Here is a 21623-nt window from a genome sequence, read left to right as displayed (position 1 = left end):
TTTGTATCTAAACCTTTAAGTGTTTTTATTTAAGTAAGACTGCCTTGTATAGGAATTGAAGTATCTGCCAATGGCTTGCTTAAAAATACAAAGTTAGCTTAGGAGATTTTTTGCTTCCAAGATAAGTATGTCTGAAAACCTCCATTAGCTGTACATAATGAAGGTGTATGCTGACTGCTTAAGCTAAGATCTCTTTATCAAGACAGACCTTTAAAAGGGAAAGCCAGGGTATGAGTACAAGAAATCTTCAACAGATTCACAGTCCTGCTGTCACTGCATCTGGAACATTTCCTGAACAAAATGGCATTTTTCTTGATGTCACACAACTTCAGATATAGAAGGGATTCACTGTCTGTGTGGAACCTGAAGTGAATGTGTTTGGTCATTTGTGAGAATGTATTAATCCACTGTTGAACATGCAGTCGTAGCATCTTTGTGGGCTGAAGTGGAGTGAGGGAAGGTTAATTATTATTTGTATTAACTTGCTTTAAAAATTCATGTCAGAACTTCCAGTTGAAAAAGTGCAAGTGTCCAGAAAGTTTGTGGCAACCTGTCTTACAGATCTGTGTGCTGCTGTAGGACGATTGCTTCTTTAGGCTCCCCAGGAATGTTTGAATGCCTTGTAAATGAGAGTAAACTGCATTTAATTAAAATGTTCAGTAAAAGTGAAAGTTCTCTGGTGATGTTCTATAAGCTCTGCCACTGAGAGATTCAGGCATCTGTATGCAATTTTCTCCTATTGTGTTCATAAAATCACAGGATGGCTGAGGTTGGAAGGAGCCTTAAAGATCGTGGAGGTCCAACCCTGTACTGTGTGCTGGCTGCCCACCAGCTCAGGCTGCCCAGAGCCCCATCCAGCCCGGCCTTGAGCACTTCCAGGACTGGGGCATCCATCTCTTCTCTGACAGTGCCTCGCTGTCTTCTGAGTAAATAATTTATTCCTAACATGTAATCTAAATCTCTGCTCTCTCAATAGTTGAAAGCTGTTCCCATTGTCCTATCGCTGTCAGACCATGTAAAAAGTCAGTCCCCTTCCAGCTTTGAAGTTCCATTTAACTACTGAAAAACTACAATGAGATCTCCCTGGAGCCTTCTCTTCTTCAAGCCCAAGCTTTATTTGTAGGGCAGGTGCTCCAGCCCTCTGGTCATCTCCATGGTCATCCTCTGGGCCTGTTCTAGCAGCTCCACATCTTGTGCTGGGGCCCTGGGCCTCTGCAGTACACCAGGTGGGCCTCACGAGGGCAGAGCAGGGGGAAGCAATCCATCAAACAAAAATACAAGTTTTTACATCAGGGCTGCATCATTGAATTTGAGTTGAAACGGAAGATTGAGGACTGTTTGGTATTAGAACTTACTGGTGAAGGAAACCAGGAAAATGCATCTTCCTGTTTAAGAAGCTCTTTATGTTGGAGGCTCATAAGTCTGGTTGGTTGTGTGACAGGCACAGGTTTAGTTGAGCTTTAAGTTTCCCCTAGTTAATTGTTTAGATGATGCAGTCTTCTGAGGTGTTGCTTGCAGCCATTCTTTTCATCTTCCTGCGGTATTCCTTAATGACCAGTGGGCTCACCAGCCATGCTGGTATTTGTGCATTTCATGGAGATAATGGTGTATATGCTTCTGATCAGGAAAATTCCAGCTATGAACGTAAAGTAGCTGCTGTAAATGAGAAACTGGGAAATGGGGAGAAAAATGAAGAAAATCAAGAACTGTTTTTTTGTTGTTGTTGTATAATAACTGAAGGGGAGACCCTGTGCTGCCTTCTTCCCCTTCCTGCCACCCATGCTATTGAGTGATCTCATCTTGAAATGGTGATAGTCCACCTGCTTGACCTCATTCAGTAGAGTCTGCTGTTACAAAGGGAGGAGGAGGAGAATCCTATGTTAGTTACTTCTCTTCCCCCCCTCAATAATGGAGAAGGGCCACTGCCCTGCACTTTCTGGTTCTTTTCTGAAAAGATGAATGCTAGGGACTTGGACCTCCTGCATGTGTGTGTAAACTCTGAGTTTGTAGAGCAGAAAGAATCTGAAATTTCAGAACTGAAGTAACATGGAAGTGCATCCAACTGAAAATTATCCTAGTAATAAAGCTCCATAAAGTATTTTTCAGGTTAGTTCCTGCTTCTGCTTAGGGTGTTTTCATAACGAACTTGTCAATAGTAAGCCTGGAAACTGAGTAATAGGTGGTATTCTATTTTTTCTGCTCTAGGAAGATGTTCTTAAAGTTATGATAGAAATGCAACACTAAAGAGAGTAGAGGACAGGGAGGCAGTAGCATCTACTACCAGTTCACTGTCTCTGAAGTAACTGCTCTAAGCTAACCCATCACCTAATACTTCCAAGAGTCCAAACTTCTATTAGAACCCTCTTTTTGAGGAGTGCAGGAAAATGAGAGAAGTGTGAGTGATTTGGCTTACCTGGGTGCTGATACCCAGTCCCAGACCGTTTGGATCCACTACAACAATGGTTAAAATTGTCTGGATCACCAGTGCAATGAAGTTGTTGAAGCCAAACATCAAAGCATAACGCTCCATGCTAAGATTAACAGCAATCTGGAACCTGAAAATGAGTGTACAGTTTAATTGAGCTATGGTGAGCCTTATATGCTTGCAAATTATGGGAGGAAATTTAGGACTTGTTTCACATGTACAATGGAGTCATCAAGTTTTTTAACATTCATTTTGGCAGAAGTTTTTCTTTCTCCCTCTATTTGTCATACTATTGTGCATCCTAATTACCTATTTTGAGTGAATGTTTTTGCTAAGTGAGGACTTGCTTGTTTAAAGACAACTTGCATATAAATCATTGGGCAGCTAAATGCAGCAGAAGGAACTTACTTGGAATAAGCTGTTGTAATGATTGAGTCGTACTTCTAAGCGTGATTTCATGTGAGCTGGAAACAATGCTCTCCTATCGTTACCTATTCAGAAATCCTATTTCAGTGGAAACTTATTTACTTTATTAATGTGAAAATATGACATTTTTACTGATTTAAATCAACTTGACTGAACAGTTGTGCATTATACTTACGTTGCTATTGTTATAAGGAGCATGTAGCATGCCTTAAATGCAAGGTAACCAGCATAACATGCCCAGATGTTGTCAATAAAGAACATGAGAAACAGAGAACCAGCATCCATTGCAGAGAAAATTCCCAAAGCCAGTTCTCCAGAAAGATCCCAGTTCACTCTGACGTATCCAACTGCCATGGATGTTGCTGATCCTAAACATAAAAAATAATAAATCTTACTGTCTTTCTAGAGTTATGGCATAACTGTGCAAATGGACCACGCTCAGATCTCTTGAGACTTTTCTTAGGGCCACAATGGGCTTTGATAATGGAGTATCTGTTTTCTACAAGTGTTGTCTAAGTCTTCTGAGTTGTTGGGTTTTTTTCCTAGCTTGTAGAGCTGTCTTAGACTGAAGTACTCTGAGGAAGTGCCTCGTGCTGAGGGCTGGAGGCAGCAGTGTATGGTGTATTGTTCCATTTTTGACAACTGAGAGTAAGGACAGCCTCACCAGGCACTTTCTGTTAAAATCTGTATAGTGGATTTCATTTCATGAAGATCTTTACATGAATTGGGAAATCTGTTGCATTCCTTCATACTTTGAGGCATAGCTTCATTTTCTAATGAAAAAATCTCATTAGTTGTCAACTTTTACTGATAATCCTGTATATCAAAACCCCTTATTTTCAGTGCAGTAGGAAGCAACTTAAGCTCCAAGTCTGATCTAGGCATGTTATACAGCTGTGAGACTTAACAGTCCACAGGGTACTACTGGCTGCCCAGATGTCTTCAAGCAGGACAGCACACTCATTGACTTCATTTGCTGACAGTATGCATTCCTTAGCATAATTAAAAAGTCATAGTAGGTCTCCTCCTTTTGGTTCATAACTACAATAACCAAAGGTTCCTGTTAGTGTTAAATGATTTCTGTACTTTGATTTACTATCAAGTCCTACAGGATGCAAAAGCATCCTTTGGGAATGCTGCTCAAACCAGTAGTCTTGAAGGTTTGGAGTAGCTTCAGCAAAATTCAGTATGAATATACTGACAGTTCCATGTAGAAGAAACCTGAGATAAGACTGTTGGTATGGAGATGTAATGGTGTAGATGTGAGCTTGGAAATGAGGCTCCAATTGTACTGCTCAGCAATTTAAATGAAGTTGCACTTTGAAGTAGCCACAGAACACAAGGCGCACAGGTAAAGAGGAATGTGGTCTGGATGAGTCAAGTAGTAGCAGGAGAATCACAATAGCTGAGGCTGAAGAACTCTGGACGTTGCCTTGTCCTACACAGAGCAGGGTCAATTTGAGCAGGCTGCTCAGGATGCATCAAGGTTTTGAACGTGGGTGGAGACTCCTCTAGTGCTTTGGGCAAATTGCTTCAGTGTTCAGTCAATTCTAGAATTCTTACTTATTTATTCTTTATTATATTTACTTATTCTTCTTATTTAGGCTTTGGGCTCAGTGGGAAAGAGTCTGGCTCAACCCTTTTTAGTTCCCTTTTCAGCTATTTATGTGAATTAATAAAATCCCGTGTCTTACTGCTAAACAATTACAGCTCTCACCCTCTCTGGGTGTCACAGCTGGAGATGAACTCACTGATCAGAATATGGATGCAGTCACAAAATGTTTGTCTAGGATCACTCATCTTGAAATGTTTAGTCTGCTGTTGAAACAGACTTCCTAGAGCAGTTTCTGTTAATATACTTTAATTTTTACACTATGTTCTTTGACCTTGATCCTCACAGGAAATAGGCGCCAAAGACATTACTGAAGGATGCCATCAGGACTGGACAGATTAGAAGTAGTTGCTAGTGTTTTTACTTACCTAAAAATGTTGCCACTGCTTCAACAGCTCCATTGTACACTGCAGAGCTGTGAGATGGGGCTCGGAAGTCCCACAGCACTTGGATGTAGTTGACAACTTGGTTAAAGCCTGCCGTAGCCAAAGCCCACCACAGGGACCAGTAAAGCAGCTTCCGAGAGCTGTAGCAATCCTTCAGGTCCTTGCCCAGCTGCACCAGTACTCTCAGCACGTGGTGCTGGGGCTCGGGCTGCTGAGCCTGCTGTGCTGGAGTCGCTCCCGTGTCAGCAGCTGCGCAGTCCTTGTCCGCTTGGCAGCTCAATGACGTGTTGGAACTGAGCCCAGCCACAGCTTTGTCTGGTTGTGGGAGGGTTTCTGAGGGGCCTTTCCTATGGAAGAACATGCTCTTTTGAGGCACTGGGAGGAGAAAGGAGCACACAAAGGCCAGGGACACGGAAGCCAGAGTAATGGCATTGAGGTGAAAGTAGGATACGTCTGCTAAGGAAACCAGGAGCTGTCCCAGCACAGCAGCAAGGGTGGCTGCAACGAGAGTGATACTCCTGCAATAGCTCGTCACTCTCTGATAGCGATCAGCGCTGACGACGCTGTAGATGTAGGCGTAGTAGGCAACCTCGGTGGCTGTCACCATCCCGTAGGAGAATTCCATCACCTGCATGGCCACCAGCCCCTGTGCAAAGAGGAGCAGGAGCCACGTGACAATGAAGCTGACGCCCTGGAGGAGGAGGATGGGCTTGTAGCGCACGTAGTCAGTAATCAGGAAGACGGGGACAAGGAGCGCGAGGTAGGAGTATGTCCAAACTGGGAAAACCTGGTTGGTAACCTAGAAGAACCATACTTGTGTCAGAGCAAAATCTATCTTGCATCAAATTCAATTCCCTGAAGTAGCTGAAAATTAATACCCATTCAGTTTTAAGTTTTGCTTGAATCATATACCTCTGATCGCCTCTCCTCACCTCTGAATTTAACAAACAAACAAACAAACAAAAAAAAAAACATTCCTTTTGAACTAGGAACTGGAGTTGTATGTAATATACATGTAGCTGTTACTGGGTTGTCTTCATGTGTTAATTTTTGTTTAAAAAGTAAATAAGTTTTTGATGAAGCTGTTTGAGTAAGTTTTGGTTGGTGTTCTATGCATTGATGGCCTGAAAATAAATTGTCATCGCAGTGGTGGCTGTGCCCTGCTGAGCAGCCTGGGCCCTCAGCAGCACCCCAATAGCAGTGTGCTGTGAACCCTGTCTGGGCTGAAACCAGGACATGGGGCACTGCAGTGCCAGCTCAAATGATGGCAAGTAAGTTCATGCATTTTGATACATAGGATAAACACTGTTCTGTGAACAGCAAAGAATATGCAGCCATACTTTATATTTTAGTGAAGGAATTTCACAGGAAGTTTCAAGATTGTAGAAAAAAAACAAAACAAAACATCAATTTCTTTCTATTTGCAACTCCTTTTTCAGTCAATGTAAATGTTTGTGAATTCTCAAATGGAATCTATAGAGATACAATCAAAAATTTGGTCATGTCTTTTTACCAGGCCTTTATAAGCTGTCTTACCAGAGAGAAATACCCCTCATTTCAGAGTCATGCCTTATTTGTGTCATCTCTTATTGGTAGTTCATACATTTGTGAATAACTGTTTTCAAGGATGAAGCACAGGAACAGCCAAATTTCATCCAAAAAAAAATCTCTGCTGAAGACCTGGAGAATTTACTAAGAGATGCAGTCAGTGCCACTGAACCAAACTGATGCTTTAGTTTCACAAAGAGAAGGTAAAAAATTCCAGTCATTTTATGTTTTTGTTGGTCTTCTTTTTTTTTTTTTTTTTTTTTTGTATTGTAATTTAAAAACAAAGTAGAAAATTTATCTTAATTTTGTTACTTTACATACATTAATAACATTATATATTGCATGAGGACTGTCACGTAAGCAAAGCGTGCTATGTTATGACGTTGGCCTATGATGTCAGAGGTGGATGTTGGAGGTATGGCAGCAGAGGTTGAACCTTCCCAACAATGGTGGCAGAGAGGCAGTCTGAAAGAATGGCATCTGATGTGGAAGTGTGTGACACAGAACAAAGAGTTGCCACTGAATGCCTGCATGTAGAATCCACAGTACCCAGTGACATTCGTGGACACTCGCTGAATGTGTATGGAGGCCTGGCAGTGGGTGGTGCATTACAGCAGTGGTGACAACAGCAGTGGGTCATCTCCACTGGTGCAGATTTTTTAAAAGCATGGCATGTAGGCTCTTGCTCCTTGCTGACAAAAAAAAGTACAGTGAACGGTGGTGACTGTATTGAAAAACAGTGTTTTGTAAATGAGAATTTGCTCTATCAAACAGCGCTATTGTGCTGTCTGTATCTGTTGTAGTTTCCATGGAAATAAATAAGGGGCATTGCTTTTGGAGCTACTAATGTATATGAAGCCTAAGACAATTTCTCTTCATTCAGTGCAGCCCAGGCAAGCCAAAAGGTTGGACATCCATGGAATAACTGAAAGAGCTAAGTCTGTACTATCAGTTCTGAGTAGATTGTTGATGAGATCAGAAATAAGGCATCCTATCAAGATCTCTCTTACATGAAATACACAGATAATTTCCCTTTATGGTTTAGAAGGAAGAAATAATAATAATACCTCCCCAAAAGAACAAACAAATAAGTTACTCTTCCCTCCACAAAAGAAGAATCCCATAAATACATTTTTCAGAGGAAATCTGGTCTTTGTGCTACGCTAACACTCTGCCTTAGCATTTGCAAGGGCAAGTCGGGAATGGCTGTTCTTCATACTTGCAGTATGTGGGTGTATGAAGCTTGTGTTTTCTAATTATATCATTAAATTCATGACTCACTTGTTAACTGTGTCCTCTTCTGTTACGAAAGTGTGCTCTAGAAGCACGCTTTAAAGAACAACAACAAAAAAAAAAAGAAAAAAATAATTAAAAATACCTTAAGATGTGAATCTGCCTTGCATAGACAAATATGCACAGTCTTGTAATGTGTGTAGATCACTCTGAAGGTGTTGCTTTGTATTTATTACCATGGAAACTACAACAGATACAGGCAGCACAATAACAGTATTTGATAGGGCAAGTTCTCAGCTACAAAATGCTATTTTTCCACATAGTCACCACCATTTGCTGTACTTTTTTTTTGTCAGCAAAGAACACTCAGCCTGCATGCTGCGCTTGTAAAAATCTGCACCAGTGGAATGACCTACTGCTGCAGTTGGCACTGCTTGAAATGCACCGCCTCACTGTGCTCGCGTGCCCTGCTGGGTTTCCATACACGTTCAGCAAGTGTCCATGAATGTCAGTGGGTGTAATTCATTCCACGTGGAGAGATTCATTGACACCCCTTTGCTTCATGTATGCTTCTATGTCAGACACTGTTCTTTCAGATTGCCCCTCTGCTGCCACCTGTCACATAGCAACAGAATGTAAAGGGACATTGGTGGGAAGCTTCAACCTCTGTACTCCCACCATCTGCTTCTGAAGTGGTGGGCCAACCTAATAATAAAAAATAGGAGGCGTTACTTTCGGAGCCGACCTTGTAGGTGATAATCTGACAGCTTATCAGTGGAAGCCTTTCTGTTTTCTCTCCAAAACTATTTCACTGTTAATCTAACTAGTGCCACAATAAGAATAAATAAATCTGTGTTGCTCCTCCTGGGTTTCTCTTGGGAGAGGGGATCTGGTTGACCTGATTTTGCTGAAAGAATCCATTTATTCAAATAACATCCAAATGTGGTTTTAAATACCAGGAGGCTTGAAAAGAGGAGAACCCTTATCCTTCTCCAGCACAATCTTAAACGTGAATTTTTATATAAAATATGTGTTTTGCTGAACGCTTTTTCTTCCTTTACAGCAATAACCAAAGGCTTACTGCTTTAGACACTTCAGTTATTACATTAGAGAACAGTTACGTACCTGCTCAACTGTTAGGTTTTTGTCTGGTCCAGTTAGGTAAGGTGTGAGAAAAGACTCCGAAGGTCTCATTGTGGAGAAAAACCCATTCACACAGATGATGAGCGTGGGATAAATCCAACTGCTGCATATGGCTCCTTTCCAGCAATCCATAATTTGTGTAAGAACGCAGTGAAAAAGCAAACGCACCAGAAATTTGTCAAGAAACTGCTCACAATTGGTAAAACCTCATCTGAAAGTTTACTTTTTAACCAAGCCAACTCTTGCCAACGTTTCTTTCCCCACACTTCCTCCTAATCACAAACACAGTTGTAAATTAACAGCTTGGATCAAGGTGCACTTGTGGTGGGACTTCAGCCTCTGTTATGTCAAGTGTTGTTCAGTGGTGTACTTAGAATTGAGGAGATGCATCTCAGTGGAAGAATCAAGTTCCATTCCAGTCTCATTTCTGAATAAAGGCTGAGCAAAATGTTAGATTCTCAGCATGCTCAGGGAGGCTGTCTGTCTGAGAGTCAATTGGAACAACTGAGGTGAAAGTGTTTTGTAGGCAATAAAAGCCCCCAGGCAGCTTACAACACGCTATGAGCTCTGTCTTAACATTGGAAATACTTAGTCTGAATAGTATATAAAGGCAGCATTGCTGCGACCTCAGAGGAAGGTTACAAAAACCAGCCCTAAATTCAGATCTTGATTTCCAATAACAGGTGAGTGTGTGGAGAAAACACTGCTGGGTGGTCCATCACCTGGCTGGCTGAGAGGTGGCTGCTGGCCAGGATTTCTCTGCTAGCCCACACCGTGCTTGCCTAATACCTCCTGGCTTTGAATGAAAAGATGCAATTTTCATGCTGTTTGGTTTTCCAGAATGGGCCTCACCAGCTTGACTGTATCTTAATGGAAGACTTGTCCCCCAACCCGGTGGTGCTTCAAGGGCAGTTGGTGCTGCTCTTAGCTGAGGCTGTCACTTGGGACAGCGATGGTTATGCAGAATCCTTTGGCATGCTTAGAGGAGAGATGAGCCCTTCGTGTTCAGCTCAGCTGCAAGGGGAGGTGGATTTGTTCCAAGTTTCACTTTCCTGCAGATCTAAAAAGCCCTGCTGGTGCCTGCCAAACCTCAGTTGTGGCTTCTTCAAAGCGTGTGTGCTGTACATGAACACACAGCAGGACACATGCATCTCAATCGCTTGGATGAAACCAGTGCTGATTGCTGGGTCAACACTGTCTTGCTGCTGAAAACTCAGGATAACATGAGGCTTTACCTTTCTGTTGTTGATTATGATTCTGTTGTCTTGTCATTGCTAATGCTCCTAAGAGCTTCCCTATCCCCCTTCCCCTCCCAAATACTCCTCCAAACTCCCAACTCCAGAATCTATCTTCTGGAAATTCTAGAGGACAGGAATATAAGCGTATAAAAGGAATGTAAGTGTATATTCTTGTCTGCTTTTGGAAGACAGTGCTCTCTATAACTAAAAGCTACACATACTATCTGCTTGGTTCCTTTACTCCTTAGTGGCAGTGCATGGAAGACGGCGAGCTGCGACCAACTCAAAACAGAGGAACTTTTAATGTTACTTCTATCGGTTGTTTTTTTTCTAGCTCCTTTTCTGAAGTTTACTACTGCTAATACATTTTTACATAACAGCAGAGTTTGGCATGTTGCCAATGCCTTTTCCTTTTGCCAGATGCTACCTGTAGGGAGATATTTAACTTTTTGTACTGAAGACAGCTTGAGGAAATTCCGAGTTCCTTTTTTCCACATGCATAGTTCTGTAGTAACAAGGTACTGTTTAGCAGAGAGTAAGTACATCTCCTTTTATACTGCATTGGTTAAACTGTTCTACTTAAAGCCTCTTTGCAACTGGGGATATCTACACAATGCACAACACTGAACAAATGGACTAGAAAAAAAGCTGCCTTCATTTGGTGAAGTCTCACTGATTTTCGTGAGACTTGAAGCAAACTTCTTTCCTGCCCCCTCTCACTCCCATAGTAGGATATTTAGGATAGTTTGCTGGTTGCAGAGGATGACCAGTTTATGAAAAGCGAAAATGTTTGTACATGTGGTATCTTGTCTCTCCACAGGAAAAATATTCTGCAAATGCTTAGTGTTTTCTATTTTTATTAGTTAGATGTAGGTACTGCAAGCTTGAAGCAAACTGCAGTACAGAAATAACTTTAACATGTGGATATATTTTTGTATCAAACTAAGTATTTACTGTGCAAACTCACTTATAACCTCTCTTTTCTGCCTCCACACTGCATCCTCCCCTATGAGGACAGGCTGAGAGACCTGGGTCTGTTCAGCCTTGAGAAAAAAGACTCAGAGGGGATCTTATTAATGTTTATAAATATCTTAAGTGTGGAAGTCAAAGGGACATGGCCAGCCTTCAGTGGTCTGTGGAGATTTGAATCCAAATTTTTTTTACCCTTCCATGCTGGGATCGCTGTGAATTCAGCGCACCGCTTAGGTTGCTGCTTTCAGACAAGGATAATACAGTAACTGTGGCATTGCAGAGTTTTGAAGGTTGTGCAAACTGCCTTTGAGCTTTTGTGTGCACAAGGCCTGCTTCTGTGGTGGGCTTTTGAATTATAAGGGAGTCATCTACCACTGAATGCCTGTCTTTGGGTAGGAGAGAGTATAATGATGCAATATCTTCCTCCTCAGCTCAGAATAAGGTACACGCAAAGGGCAGAAGTAGAGAATAGGCTCATGTGCACTCACGAGCAAGTGTGCATGGAAGCAGCTTGGCAACACTGGTTGCAAGAATTAGACAAGCAAGCAGAGTGAACTCCGATCTTTCCGACTGTGCACAGCATAACGCCAAGGAGGTTACTGTGCTTTTTTTTATGTCTAAACTACTGCTATCAAGCTATTTATAGGAAAGTAAATAAGAATCTAAAGTAACTTATCTTTTATTCTTGGTACAGTGCCATTATGTTGATCTTATCTGGCATACGTTGCAAGGAAGTGCTGCAATGATTCAGCGTAGCTTTTCGGGGCTGCGTTGTAAGTTCCTCTTGCACAGTGGTTCCCTGTATGCTGCAGCAGGAGCTCTTCTCTCACGAGGGCTGGCCATGTGAGCGGTCTGCCCAACTCTTACAGCCGTGTCGCACAGCCAGTTACAGTCTGCTCTTTTGATTCATGTTCAGTGGGGTTCTGAGGCTCTTCCCACAATCTCACTGTTTTCCTGTTGCACTTTCTTGAGACAAGCATGCAAATGCTTCTGATCAAGAAAATCCCAGCTATGACTGAAAAGTAGCTGCCATAAATTAAAAACTAGAGGGAAAAAGGAAAAAAAAAAAAGCAGAAAAATTGATGAAAAACACATGGTTGAGAAACACTGCTTCTCCTGAAAACAGACACAGTTTTGTTTACCTGTGTTCTGGCATAGTTTCAATGTTTGAACTTTTTGCTTTGTCATTAAGCGAAATCTTAGCTTTTCCAGAAAGCAGTACTATGAAGAATGGAGAACTGCCACGTTGTTCCCAATCCTTATGCTTCCTATTAAACATCAGAGGGAGGAAGGGATAGGAACAGGATTTTTTTTTTTTATATTATTGTGAAATGTAGAGACAGCATGTCCATTACTCACACTGTAATGAATCATGCAAGTGAAGAGTCCAAGTTTGTCCTTTTCCTGCTCTTACTCGCACATTTCACTGGGATCACCACACTGGGTTCAGTAAATGTAATACGAATTTGAATCAGTATTTCCAGTAACAGCGGCCTATTTATGAAGTCTGTTTATGAAGTCTGTGGGTGTTCCTGTCCTTAATCTTCAAGACCTAATCTTTAATCTTTCATTTAATCTTTCATTTATCCAAGTAACTTCTGTTATCTCCATGGAGAACATTTGGATAGTTTTAATTTTCTTCATATCCATGGGAGCAGGAAGTTGCCTCAGCTTCCCGGATGCCAACTGAGATAATGCAGAAGTTGGTAAATTTCAACTGACTGTCACGAATGGAATTGGTCTGATTGAAGTTATGGACACTGATGTGGGAGAGGGTATCCCATGCCAAATTGAATGACCAAGCCACGGGTAATGAGACATTATTCATCTTGAGATATCGATCAGGTTTACTCTTGAGCTGCAATTAGAAGGCAAGTGTCCTTGAACTGAAGTAATTTCAATAATCCATGCTGTCTCAAGGTCTTGAGGTCCCCTGACAGTGTGGGATTATGTTGATTCAACATCTGAGAACCAGCCTAATTTTTTGGGCAGAGGATGTTATTCAATGCCCTATGAATTAGCAAAAGCTAGGTATCAGGGCCTACTTATTGAAGGTGTGGAGTCATCGCCTTTAAAAAGTTGTTTCTCATCATTAAACATCTTAAAAGCCGCACTAAAAGGCAAATAGGAAGGCTAACACCAGATATGCTGCCTTGATTTCTATAGAAGAAAGGGAATTACATTATCATTTGCATTATAATTTCTTTTTGTAAACTTCTGAAGATGAATTGGCTGAATAATGAAAGGGAAGCAAGTTAACAAGCACATACCTGAGTCACAATGTCCAGTCCCAGGCCTCTTGAGTCCACAGCAACTACTGTAAGGATGGTCTGAATCACCAGTGCAATGAAGTTATTCAGCCCAAACATCAAAGCATAACGCTCCATGCTCAGATTGACTGCGATCTGGAACCTATGGTGAGATGGGCAGGTGCTGAGGTTTCACCCAGCATGCAGCTCAGCACCAAGCAGCTGTGTGCTCTTTCCTCCTCCCCCGGTAGGATGGGGGAGAGAATCAGGGGGGAAAAATTAGAACTCACAGGTTGAGACAGAGACTATTCGTTAAGGCGAGAAAGAGAAATAATGGCCATGGTAACAGTTATATCTTCTAACCAGTTTTTCTGATGTAAATCTTGTTTTGGCAATAGACTTTCATAGCAATATTTACCTCCCAAGTTTCTATCTGAACAAATATCCCTGCAGAATGCTTTGAACTGATTTTTCGCAGCTTTCTGATGCAAGTTTTTATTTTTTCTGTAGAATATGTTAAAGAAGTTCAGGTGTGATCCATTATAATGTACTAAAAATCCACCAAAATATAAGTGGAAAGTTTAATTGACTTTGTTAAAGATGAGTATTGTTTTGTCATGTCCTGTACTTTTATCTCTATTTTTTTTGGTTGACTGCATCATTATGGGTTTTGACACAAAAGTGCATTTGCTATTTGTTAAAGAAGTAGTATGGTAAAAATTTTATGCTAAAAACAAGCTATCAATACAATAAATGGTGTAATAAAATGTTTTGCATATATTATATTTTCAGTTTCTGACAACAAAATAACTTGATCTCATTGGATGTCTTGTTTGAGTTTAAATGCCCCATACTCTTTTATTTCATGTTTACACTGTAATATCATTGAGGATTATATATATCAGCAAAGTCTGATATATATAAGGGGATTTTAGAAGATGGTTTTCCAAGATGGTTGTGCTGTCCCTGTGGTTCACTTTGCATCTCCTGTGCCAGCATATGTGCAAGGGGAAAGTAACTTATGCTTTGCTGTTATGGCCTTTAGTAGTAAATATACCTTATACTATGTTTAACTTCTGCGTAGGCAATTGTTGAGTGCTCTTCTAATAACTTTTCTTTATGTTTTTTTAGAAGGATACTTAGAACATAAGCAGACACTTAAGTGTCCTTGTCTTTACATGAACACCCCCATCTTGTACTAGATGAGAGTAAAAAGAGGGATGCCCAAAGTATACTTAAAGTATCGTAAGTATTATGTAAGTCATGGTAGCTGTGAGGGTTAATACTTACGTTGCTATTGTTATAAGGAGCACATAGCTTGCCTTGAAAATTAGGTAGCTGGCATAGCACACCCAGATATTGGTAGTAAAGTGCATGAGAAATAAAGAAACAGCATCCATTATGGAGAAGATTCCTAATGCCAGTTCTCCAAATAGGTCCCAGTTCATTTTCATGTATGCTACCATGAAAGATGCTACAGAGCCTAGAAAATACAAAGTAAGAAGAAAGAAGCAAACATCACATCTGTTACGTTGCCTGTATCACTAAGGCTTGCCACCCTCACCTACAAAAAGGCAGCACTGAATAATGAAGTAGACTAGTTCTGAAATTGGGCAGATGACTGGTTGTTTTTAGACAATAGTTTGAAGTGTCTGCCATTCTTTTTTTTGTTTTATTCCACTTCTTGGATAAGCTGTCCTGTGTAAGGATTCATTATTTGCATGTAGGCAGCATGCGCTTCTAGGAAGAGATTTCTGAATGCTGTTTGGAGCTTGAGGAACAATTCTCCTAGTTTCTATGAGCTTACACTATAAACAAGCTAGCAAGCTGTTTCCTCGTAGGTCAATGGTTTAGGTCTGTGCAGCTCAATAAGGAGCTAAGATACCCAAAAAAGGAGGACTTTTGTAAAATATCAATGAATATACTCAGGAAAAAAAAAAAAAAGAGAGAGAATGGGGAGGTGCTATTTGATTTTAGTGAGTTTCCTACAAAAACACACCTATTTTGAAGGTAAGCCATCCAGATGACCATCTTATGGGATCTCATACAATTTAAAAACCTCTGCAATGAGAAAAGTAAGCATTGCCATGAGAAGTTTTTCTCATGGAATAGGCACCATAGGAGTTAAGTGTTTTTAGTGCATCATTCAGTTGGTCTACATTAGCTGCCTACCTCCATATTAGAGTAATTTTTGAACTTAGAAGCATTTGGTTCTCCTTAATGACAGTAAGGGTAGTGAAAGGCCAGTTAACAATGAAGATATATCTAAGTTTTCTGTTGCATCACAGCCCAATTACTTCTACTGCAGCACAATATGAATGTGAAATGCTGCCAAGTCGAAGTGGTATCCTCTTACGTTGCCTTGGGATAACGTTACTTTGCTTGTGCAGTGTGGACATCTGCTCCCACTGCAAGAGTAATTGTTAACATTAGTACCATTGCGAACTGAGTAATCACTTTTTCCTGTAAATCTCCATATCTTGAAATGACTGAAATTCTTTGCTTCTTGCTGTGCAAGAACATTTCACTAGAGACAGCTCTTAATGAGAGGTGTATGCTCTTTGTGTGTAAAATATTTATGGAAAACTCATCTTTATGCTATTGCTATGGGAACAGTAGCGCTACTTGGTTGGCATCGAGGCTGTGGAGAGAATAGAAAACAAAACTCTGTCAAAACAAAACCCTGTCAAAAAAGGCAAGTGTGCCTTCAAATGAATGTAAGATGCATGGGATTTATGCTCTCTGCATACTAGTAGGATAAAGTTTGTTGCCCCAGTCATATAGAACAACAGCTTTGCTCACATTTGTGCTATTCTGTACATCAAAGAACAACTTTTTGAATGCACAACTTGTATACTGCTTTCCTGCAGCATCTGCAATGAAAAAGAACTAAAAAAATGTTCTAAAGTAAAACTTCGGATGCCACCTTTGATTGATTCTTAGAATGTAACTTACTCAGGAATGTTGCCACTGCTTCAACAGCTCCATTGTACACTGCAGAGCTGTGAGATGGGGCTCGGAAGTCCCACAGCACTTGGATGTAGTTGACAACTTGGTTAAAGCCTGCCGTAGCCAAAGCCCACCACAGGGACCAGTAAAGCAGCTTCCGAGAGCTGTAGCAATCCTTCAGGTCCTTGCCCAGCCGCACCAGTACTCTCAGCACGTGGTGCTGGGGCTCGGGCTGCTGAGCCTGCTGTGCTGGAGTCGCTCCCGTGTCAGCAGCTGCGCAGTCCTTGTCCGCTTGGCAGCTCAATGACGTGTTGGAACTGAGCCCAGCCACAGCTTTGTCTGGTTGTGGGAGGGTTTCTGAGGGGCCTTTCCTATGGAAGAACATGCTCTTTTGAGGCACTGGGAGGAGAAAGGAGCACACAAAGGCCAGGGACACGGAAGCCAGAGTAATGGCATTGAGGTGAAAGTAGGATACGTCTGCTAAGGAAACCAGGAGCTGTCCCAGCACAGCAGCAAGGGTGGCTGCAACGAGAGTGATACTCCTGCAATAGCTCGTCACTCTCTGATAGCGATCAGCGCTGACGACGCTGTAGATGTAGGCGTAGTAGGCAACCTCGGTGGCTGTCACCATCCCGTAGGAGAATTCCATCACCTGCATGGCCACCAGCCCCTGTGCAAAGAGGAGCAGGAGCCACGTGACAATGAAGCTGACGCCCTGGAGGAGGAGGATGGGCTTGTAGCGCACGTAGTCAGTAATCAGGAAGACGGGGACAAGGAGCGCGAGGTAGGAGTATGTCCAAACTGGGAAAACCTGGTTGGTAACCTAGAAGTGAAGAAGATATCTTATTCTTCTTGGTGAAAATAAGTTCATTTATTTAAATTGATTTATAGAAGGGATGAAAAAGATGTCATATATAGAAACTGTGTTCTGAAGCATCAAAGGTCTATTAAACAGAGTACTGAATCTTAAGTTTTACAAACCCTGTTTATGTGTATTTCAGATCTTTTTCATTTATGCCACCTGCAAACTGTAACCTGCCAAGACCATTTAAAATTTTGTGTAAAGTTCCACATTTCATTTTGTGAACACAAAAAGCAGAGAAAATCATACCTCATCTATTGTCAAGTTTTTATCTGGTCCAGTTAGGTAAGGGGTTAGAAAAGGTTCTGATGGCTTCATCATGTAGAAGAATCCATAGAGGCAGAGGATCAGGGTGGGAAAAGTCCAGGTATTGCTTTTCTTATTCTTCCAGCAGCCCATGGCAAAGCTGGGGAGGAGATTTCTTAGCTGACACTGCCCAAAACACAAAGATGTTTTGTCATTCAATATATTTTCTGGTTTCTTGTGCTAAGTAGTGTTCTTTAAATGTTGGCATCTGGAATACATCTTTCTTAGCTCAAAAGTGAAAAGCTTTCTTTACATACCTCTGCTGTTTCTCTGTTGACAGTGTATAAAGATTTGGAAGATCTGTAAATGAGAGACAAATTACACTATCATTCATTCTGTACTGAGCAAGCTAACCACAGAAAAAGCTTTCCTAGATGAAGATAGCTGAATACTGTGATTCTTTGACATCATGGCTGATCTCAACCAAGCACCTTACTGAATAATAAGCTTAGTTTGTAATCACTGTTTTTTCTCCGTGCCACCTGCCCCCCCCCCCTCTTCCTCCAGAGTTGTTTGGCTTTGCTGTTATGGAGAACTGGAGCCCAGAAGGTCAGTCACTAACAAATATAGCAGTTAAAGTGAAATGAAGCAGATATTTCAGCTCTTTTCTCTAGCTGAGACTTAAGGAATAAATTAAACCTTGTTGCAACTTTGCTGGACAGAGCCAGAGAAATGAGAATGGGTATGATGTGGGAGCATGCAGAGGAAATGGGTACAGTGTAGGTTACATTCCGTATTCATGTTGATCTAGATAATATCAGGAATCTAAACTTATGCAGTCTATCTTTTGGAGCCCTCTGTATGGTTCCTGTTTCTAGATGCTATTTCTGTTGCTCTGTTTTCGATGTCATGTCTGTTTTTCTTCCTAACAACTTTTTTCAGGCAAAATATTGTCTTCGTCTTAAAATAGAAGCATTTTGTGGGCACCATTTTCCTCAGAAATTAAGATTAAAAAAAAGATAAAAATGAGGAAGGCTTCTTCCAAACCAAATGAAAATGTTTGTGCATGTGTCGACAGTGTCACTCCAGGCTGGCTGGGTGGAGGATCCTCTCATAGGGTACAAAAGTTACCTGGTGTACGAAATGTAAAGAATGAGGTAGCAAGCATTTTACATCTTGTATAACTTCATATCATGACTTCAGATTTTCCTAATGATGTGCATAGAAACAGTGCAAATCAAGCAGAATTGGAATTATTTCATATTATGTGAAACTTCTGCATAAATGTTGGAGGATTTACAGCAGAAATTACAGCTGTATGTCAGCTCTATAGTGTGAACCACTAGAGGGCAAGATGGCCCCAGCAAAGAAATAATGTCTCAAGAAAAATTCGCGATACATCCATAGAATTCAAGGAAAGGCATTTCTGCCCCTTCTTCATTCCCTGCTGTTGGAGTTGCTTGTGCTGTGAACGTGGATTTGGCAAGGATGACTTTGGGCTCTGCCTAAACTGGTCACCAAAACATCCTCCTACTCTTCTTTTCTTGAATAACCTTTAATGCCTTACAGCACTCTGACACCGCATGCATGCTTCATGTGGCACACAAAGACTCTGAGACAGGCATCAGAAAGAGGGACTGAAAAGCATTTCTTGCACTTCAGTGAAGAGCATCAACAGAGGTTAGTTCTGTGACTTACCCAGTTTGTATCTTTTTCTTTTTCAAACTAGATCCTCAGGTTAAATATGCCTGTCTCTTTTAGGTCCTGCTGGGTTTGTTCTATACCCAGTAGGCCATACGGAGTGAAAGTATGGCAGATTTCACGGACCCTTCTAAACATCCCAGGTCTTCAGATGTGAGTGGGACATGGGCAGACTTCTGGGGACTGCTGCATTTCCTGGGACTCAGTGCTGTGACCTGCCTTCTGACACTGGCCATTTGTGGTAAGGTTGTAGCATCTCGTGCAGCAATCTCTGTTTTGAGCTGTGTACAAAGAAATCTTCAGGTGCACCCTGGTATGAGCATCCTTCCTTCCCCAGCACAGCAGGCTTACTATTGGAGGAACCTTTGCATGACTAACAGATACTTCAGATGAGAAGTTTTCCCCTCGATTTAACAGATGTGCAGAGCCAGGAAGTGCTAGGAGCTTGTGGGGACAGCCTGCTCTGTCTGTGGGGAGCAGGAGGTGAGTACCTCTCTCTTTGCAGCAGTATGCACACTCACCTTGCACCCCAGAATCACAAAGAGCTCTGCTGCTGTCCCAGCTTGGCTCTGCCAGCCACTGTTACCGTTGCTCCTTTCTGCACTCATAATCACAAACCTCTGAGAGATCAAAATCTGTGTGTTCATGCTTAAGACAGAGAGAACAGACTTGCTCTCATTTATTCACACCTGATGATCAATTTATCTTTTATAACTCTTGGTTTTTTTGAGTTTTGGAGAGTTGACGAAAATCTTTGGTGTGCAGCCACAGAAAAACCACCTGTTTCTTGTTTTCCCAGTACACTCCATCATTTCTTACTTGGTACCAGGGCCACCAGCCCTTCTCCTATGTGGCTTGGCCCTTCAGTTCCCCACCAAAGTGCTCTCCTCCCCTCCATCTTTCTTTCATCACTGTTGGATTTCTGATTTCAAAGCTCATATATAATCATACCTTGTGTGCTTGAGCCCCTCCTTTCTTGTTTCCACATGAAAGGTCCCCTTTTGGGATCTACAGTCTTCAGCTGTCCTCTGTGAATTGCAGCTTCTGGATTCTATTTGGCTTCCTTGCTTGTCCTGTTCTAGTAGTTCAACTTGTTCTGAGGACACCACCTCTGAGAACACTTCCCACTGGCTCACTTTCAACATCCTTAAAGGAACAGAACAGATAATCCTGGCCTTTTCTTGCCCAAAGGCAGCAGAAAATTGAGACTGAAAATATGGTTTGATGGTTGACTGAATTAAAAGCAAATAGTACCAATCCTCTCCCCAAAGATTTTCCTCTTTATCTGTTCCAAATGTTTAACAAAGACAGCACCAGAGCAGTCGCTCTTACTCACATGTTGCTAGAGTGCACATTCCCATCTGCACCACACAGGGTAGTGGCTGCTGGTAGCAGTGCGGGATGGAGCTGAGAGCTTTGTCATTCATCATTGTTCTGTGTCACTGGGAGTTTCATTCTTCTCATTGGCAACACTTTAGTGGTGGCATACTGATGTGTTTGCATAAGGAAGGCCTGGAGCTCTTGTTAGAACATGCTAGCAAAGTAGCCCGGAGTATGTAAAAGTTTTGTGATGAGTTTTTGTAATGACAAGGTAAACGTAAGCTGGTTGTGGAGCAATGCTTTAGCTCCTCTTTTGTATACTGTGCTGTGCCAGGAGTGTTTTATCCTCCTTAGTTTTCTCTTATTAGGTAGAGGAAAATTAACTTTATTGTCTTCAGCTTTGTGGAATATAAGTCACCGCTGGATTTTCTTTAGTTGCATTTTCTTTGGTGAATTAAATGTAACAAGTCAAACCCCTTCTGTTCATGAAAGGCTGGGAAAGTACCACCTGAATTACAATAGATGTCCCATTGGGAGTCCTGCCAAGTCCTTATAGGGAGTATGGCATGCTTGTTTGCATTGCAGTGATCGGCACTGCGGCTCTCCGGATTGCTTCCTGTCTGTTAAGAAAACTGTCAGACTCTGGGAAGCTCAGAAATAGTGGGGTGTTAGAAATTTTTTTCTCCGGCACAAAGAAAATTTGTTTCATTGCAGCACTTAGCTGAGGCATGAAAAGTGATATAGTCCAAAGGAGCCAGAGGGCAGAAATGGAAAGCAAACATCTTCTAGCTTGTGAAGGTGTCCGCTGGTACTGTTCTCTGCAAAATGAATCATTTAGAAGTTCTATGTGAACTTTAAGGCATCTTCCCCTTTTGATTTTGTATGGGGTCTATTTTTCCTCTGCCCCAGAGACAGTACGTCCGTCAGCTCTTTCACTGTCATGGAAACCATCAGTGTTTCTAGGAAGAACAGCAGTTTGATGGTATTTCTGGATAAATGATCCCAGTCAGACATGTGGTCAAATTTCTGCTTCAACTGCCAAGCTATCTTTCACCATCACTTTGATTGTTGGTGTGGTTCACGAGTTGGCTTTGAGCTCTTCAGTTCTGAAAGAAAAAAAGATTGAAACACATATTTCTCTGTGGCTAATATGAAAATTTTGTTTAATTCTCTCTTGATATGAATCACATGTTATTCATATGAGTGAAAGATCACTTTCATGAAGTACCAAATGCAGTAAAAATTACGGCCTATTTTCTCAACTGGGTCAACCCCAATTTACTCCTGTAAAAGCTGTGAGCTCCACATGATCG

General features: G+C 41.5%; 2 protein-coding genes and 1 long non-coding RNA gene across 5 annotated transcripts; all 3 read right to left on the bottom strand.

The window, feature by feature from the left end:
* Nucleotides 1-11738, bottom strand: LOC122184067 (thiamine transporter 2-like). Of its 3 annotated transcripts, XM_042878610.1 has the most exons (6): nt 11660-11738; nt 8756-8923; nt 4832-5648; nt 3027-3219; nt 2414-2555; nt 1-1670 (listed from the first exon to the last, which is right to left on the bottom strand). In XM_042878610.1, exons 2-6 carry the CDS (start codon nt 8903-8905, stop codon nt 1548-1550), a joined length of 1425 nt encoding a protein of 474 aa, XP_042734544.1. In that variant the 5' UTR covers nt 8906-8923; nt 11660-11738; the 3' UTR covers nt 1-1547. The 3 variants fall into 3 exon arrangements, with proteins under 3 accessions (XP_042734544.1, XP_042734543.1, XP_042734546.1); XM_042878609.1 differs by lacking the exon at nt 11660-11738 and having other exon boundaries at nt 8756-10129; XM_042878612.1 differs by lacking the exons at nt 1-1670; nt 2414-2555; nt 11660-11738 and adding an exon at nt 2782-2916 and having other exon boundaries at nt 8756-10129.
* Nucleotides 11739-11846: 108 nt separating this feature from the next.
* LOC122184068 (thiamine transporter 2-like) lies at nt 11847-17448 on the bottom strand. Its single transcript, XM_042878613.1, has 5 exons — nt 17293-17448; nt 16188-17004; nt 14523-14715; nt 13254-13395; nt 11847-12026 (listed from the first exon to the last, which is right to left on the bottom strand). The coding sequence occupies exons 1-5, from the start codon at nt 17440-17442 to the stop codon at nt 11847-11849; spliced, it is 1482 nt and encodes a 493-aa protein (XP_042734547.1). The 5' UTR covers nt 17443-17448.
* LOC122184069 lies at nt 17444-19966 on the bottom strand. Its single transcript, XR_006180472.1, has 3 exons — nt 19942-19966; nt 17607-17649; nt 17444-17475 (listed from the first exon to the last, which is right to left on the bottom strand). It is a non-coding gene; the product is annotated as an uncharacterized LOC122184069 (long non-coding RNA).
* Nucleotides 19967-21623: the final 1657 nt, after the last annotated feature.

This window comes from Lagopus leucura, unplaced genomic scaffold, assembly GCF_019238085.1.
Source record: "Lagopus leucura isolate 7727_CA_CO unplaced genomic scaffold, USGS_WTPT01 Super-Scaffold_100021, whole genome shotgun sequence".
In the NCBI taxonomy this organism is placed as follows: domain Eukaryota; kingdom Metazoa; phylum Chordata; class Aves; order Galliformes; family Phasianidae; genus Lagopus; species Lagopus leucura.
This window is presented reverse-complemented; position numbering and strand designations above follow the sequence as displayed.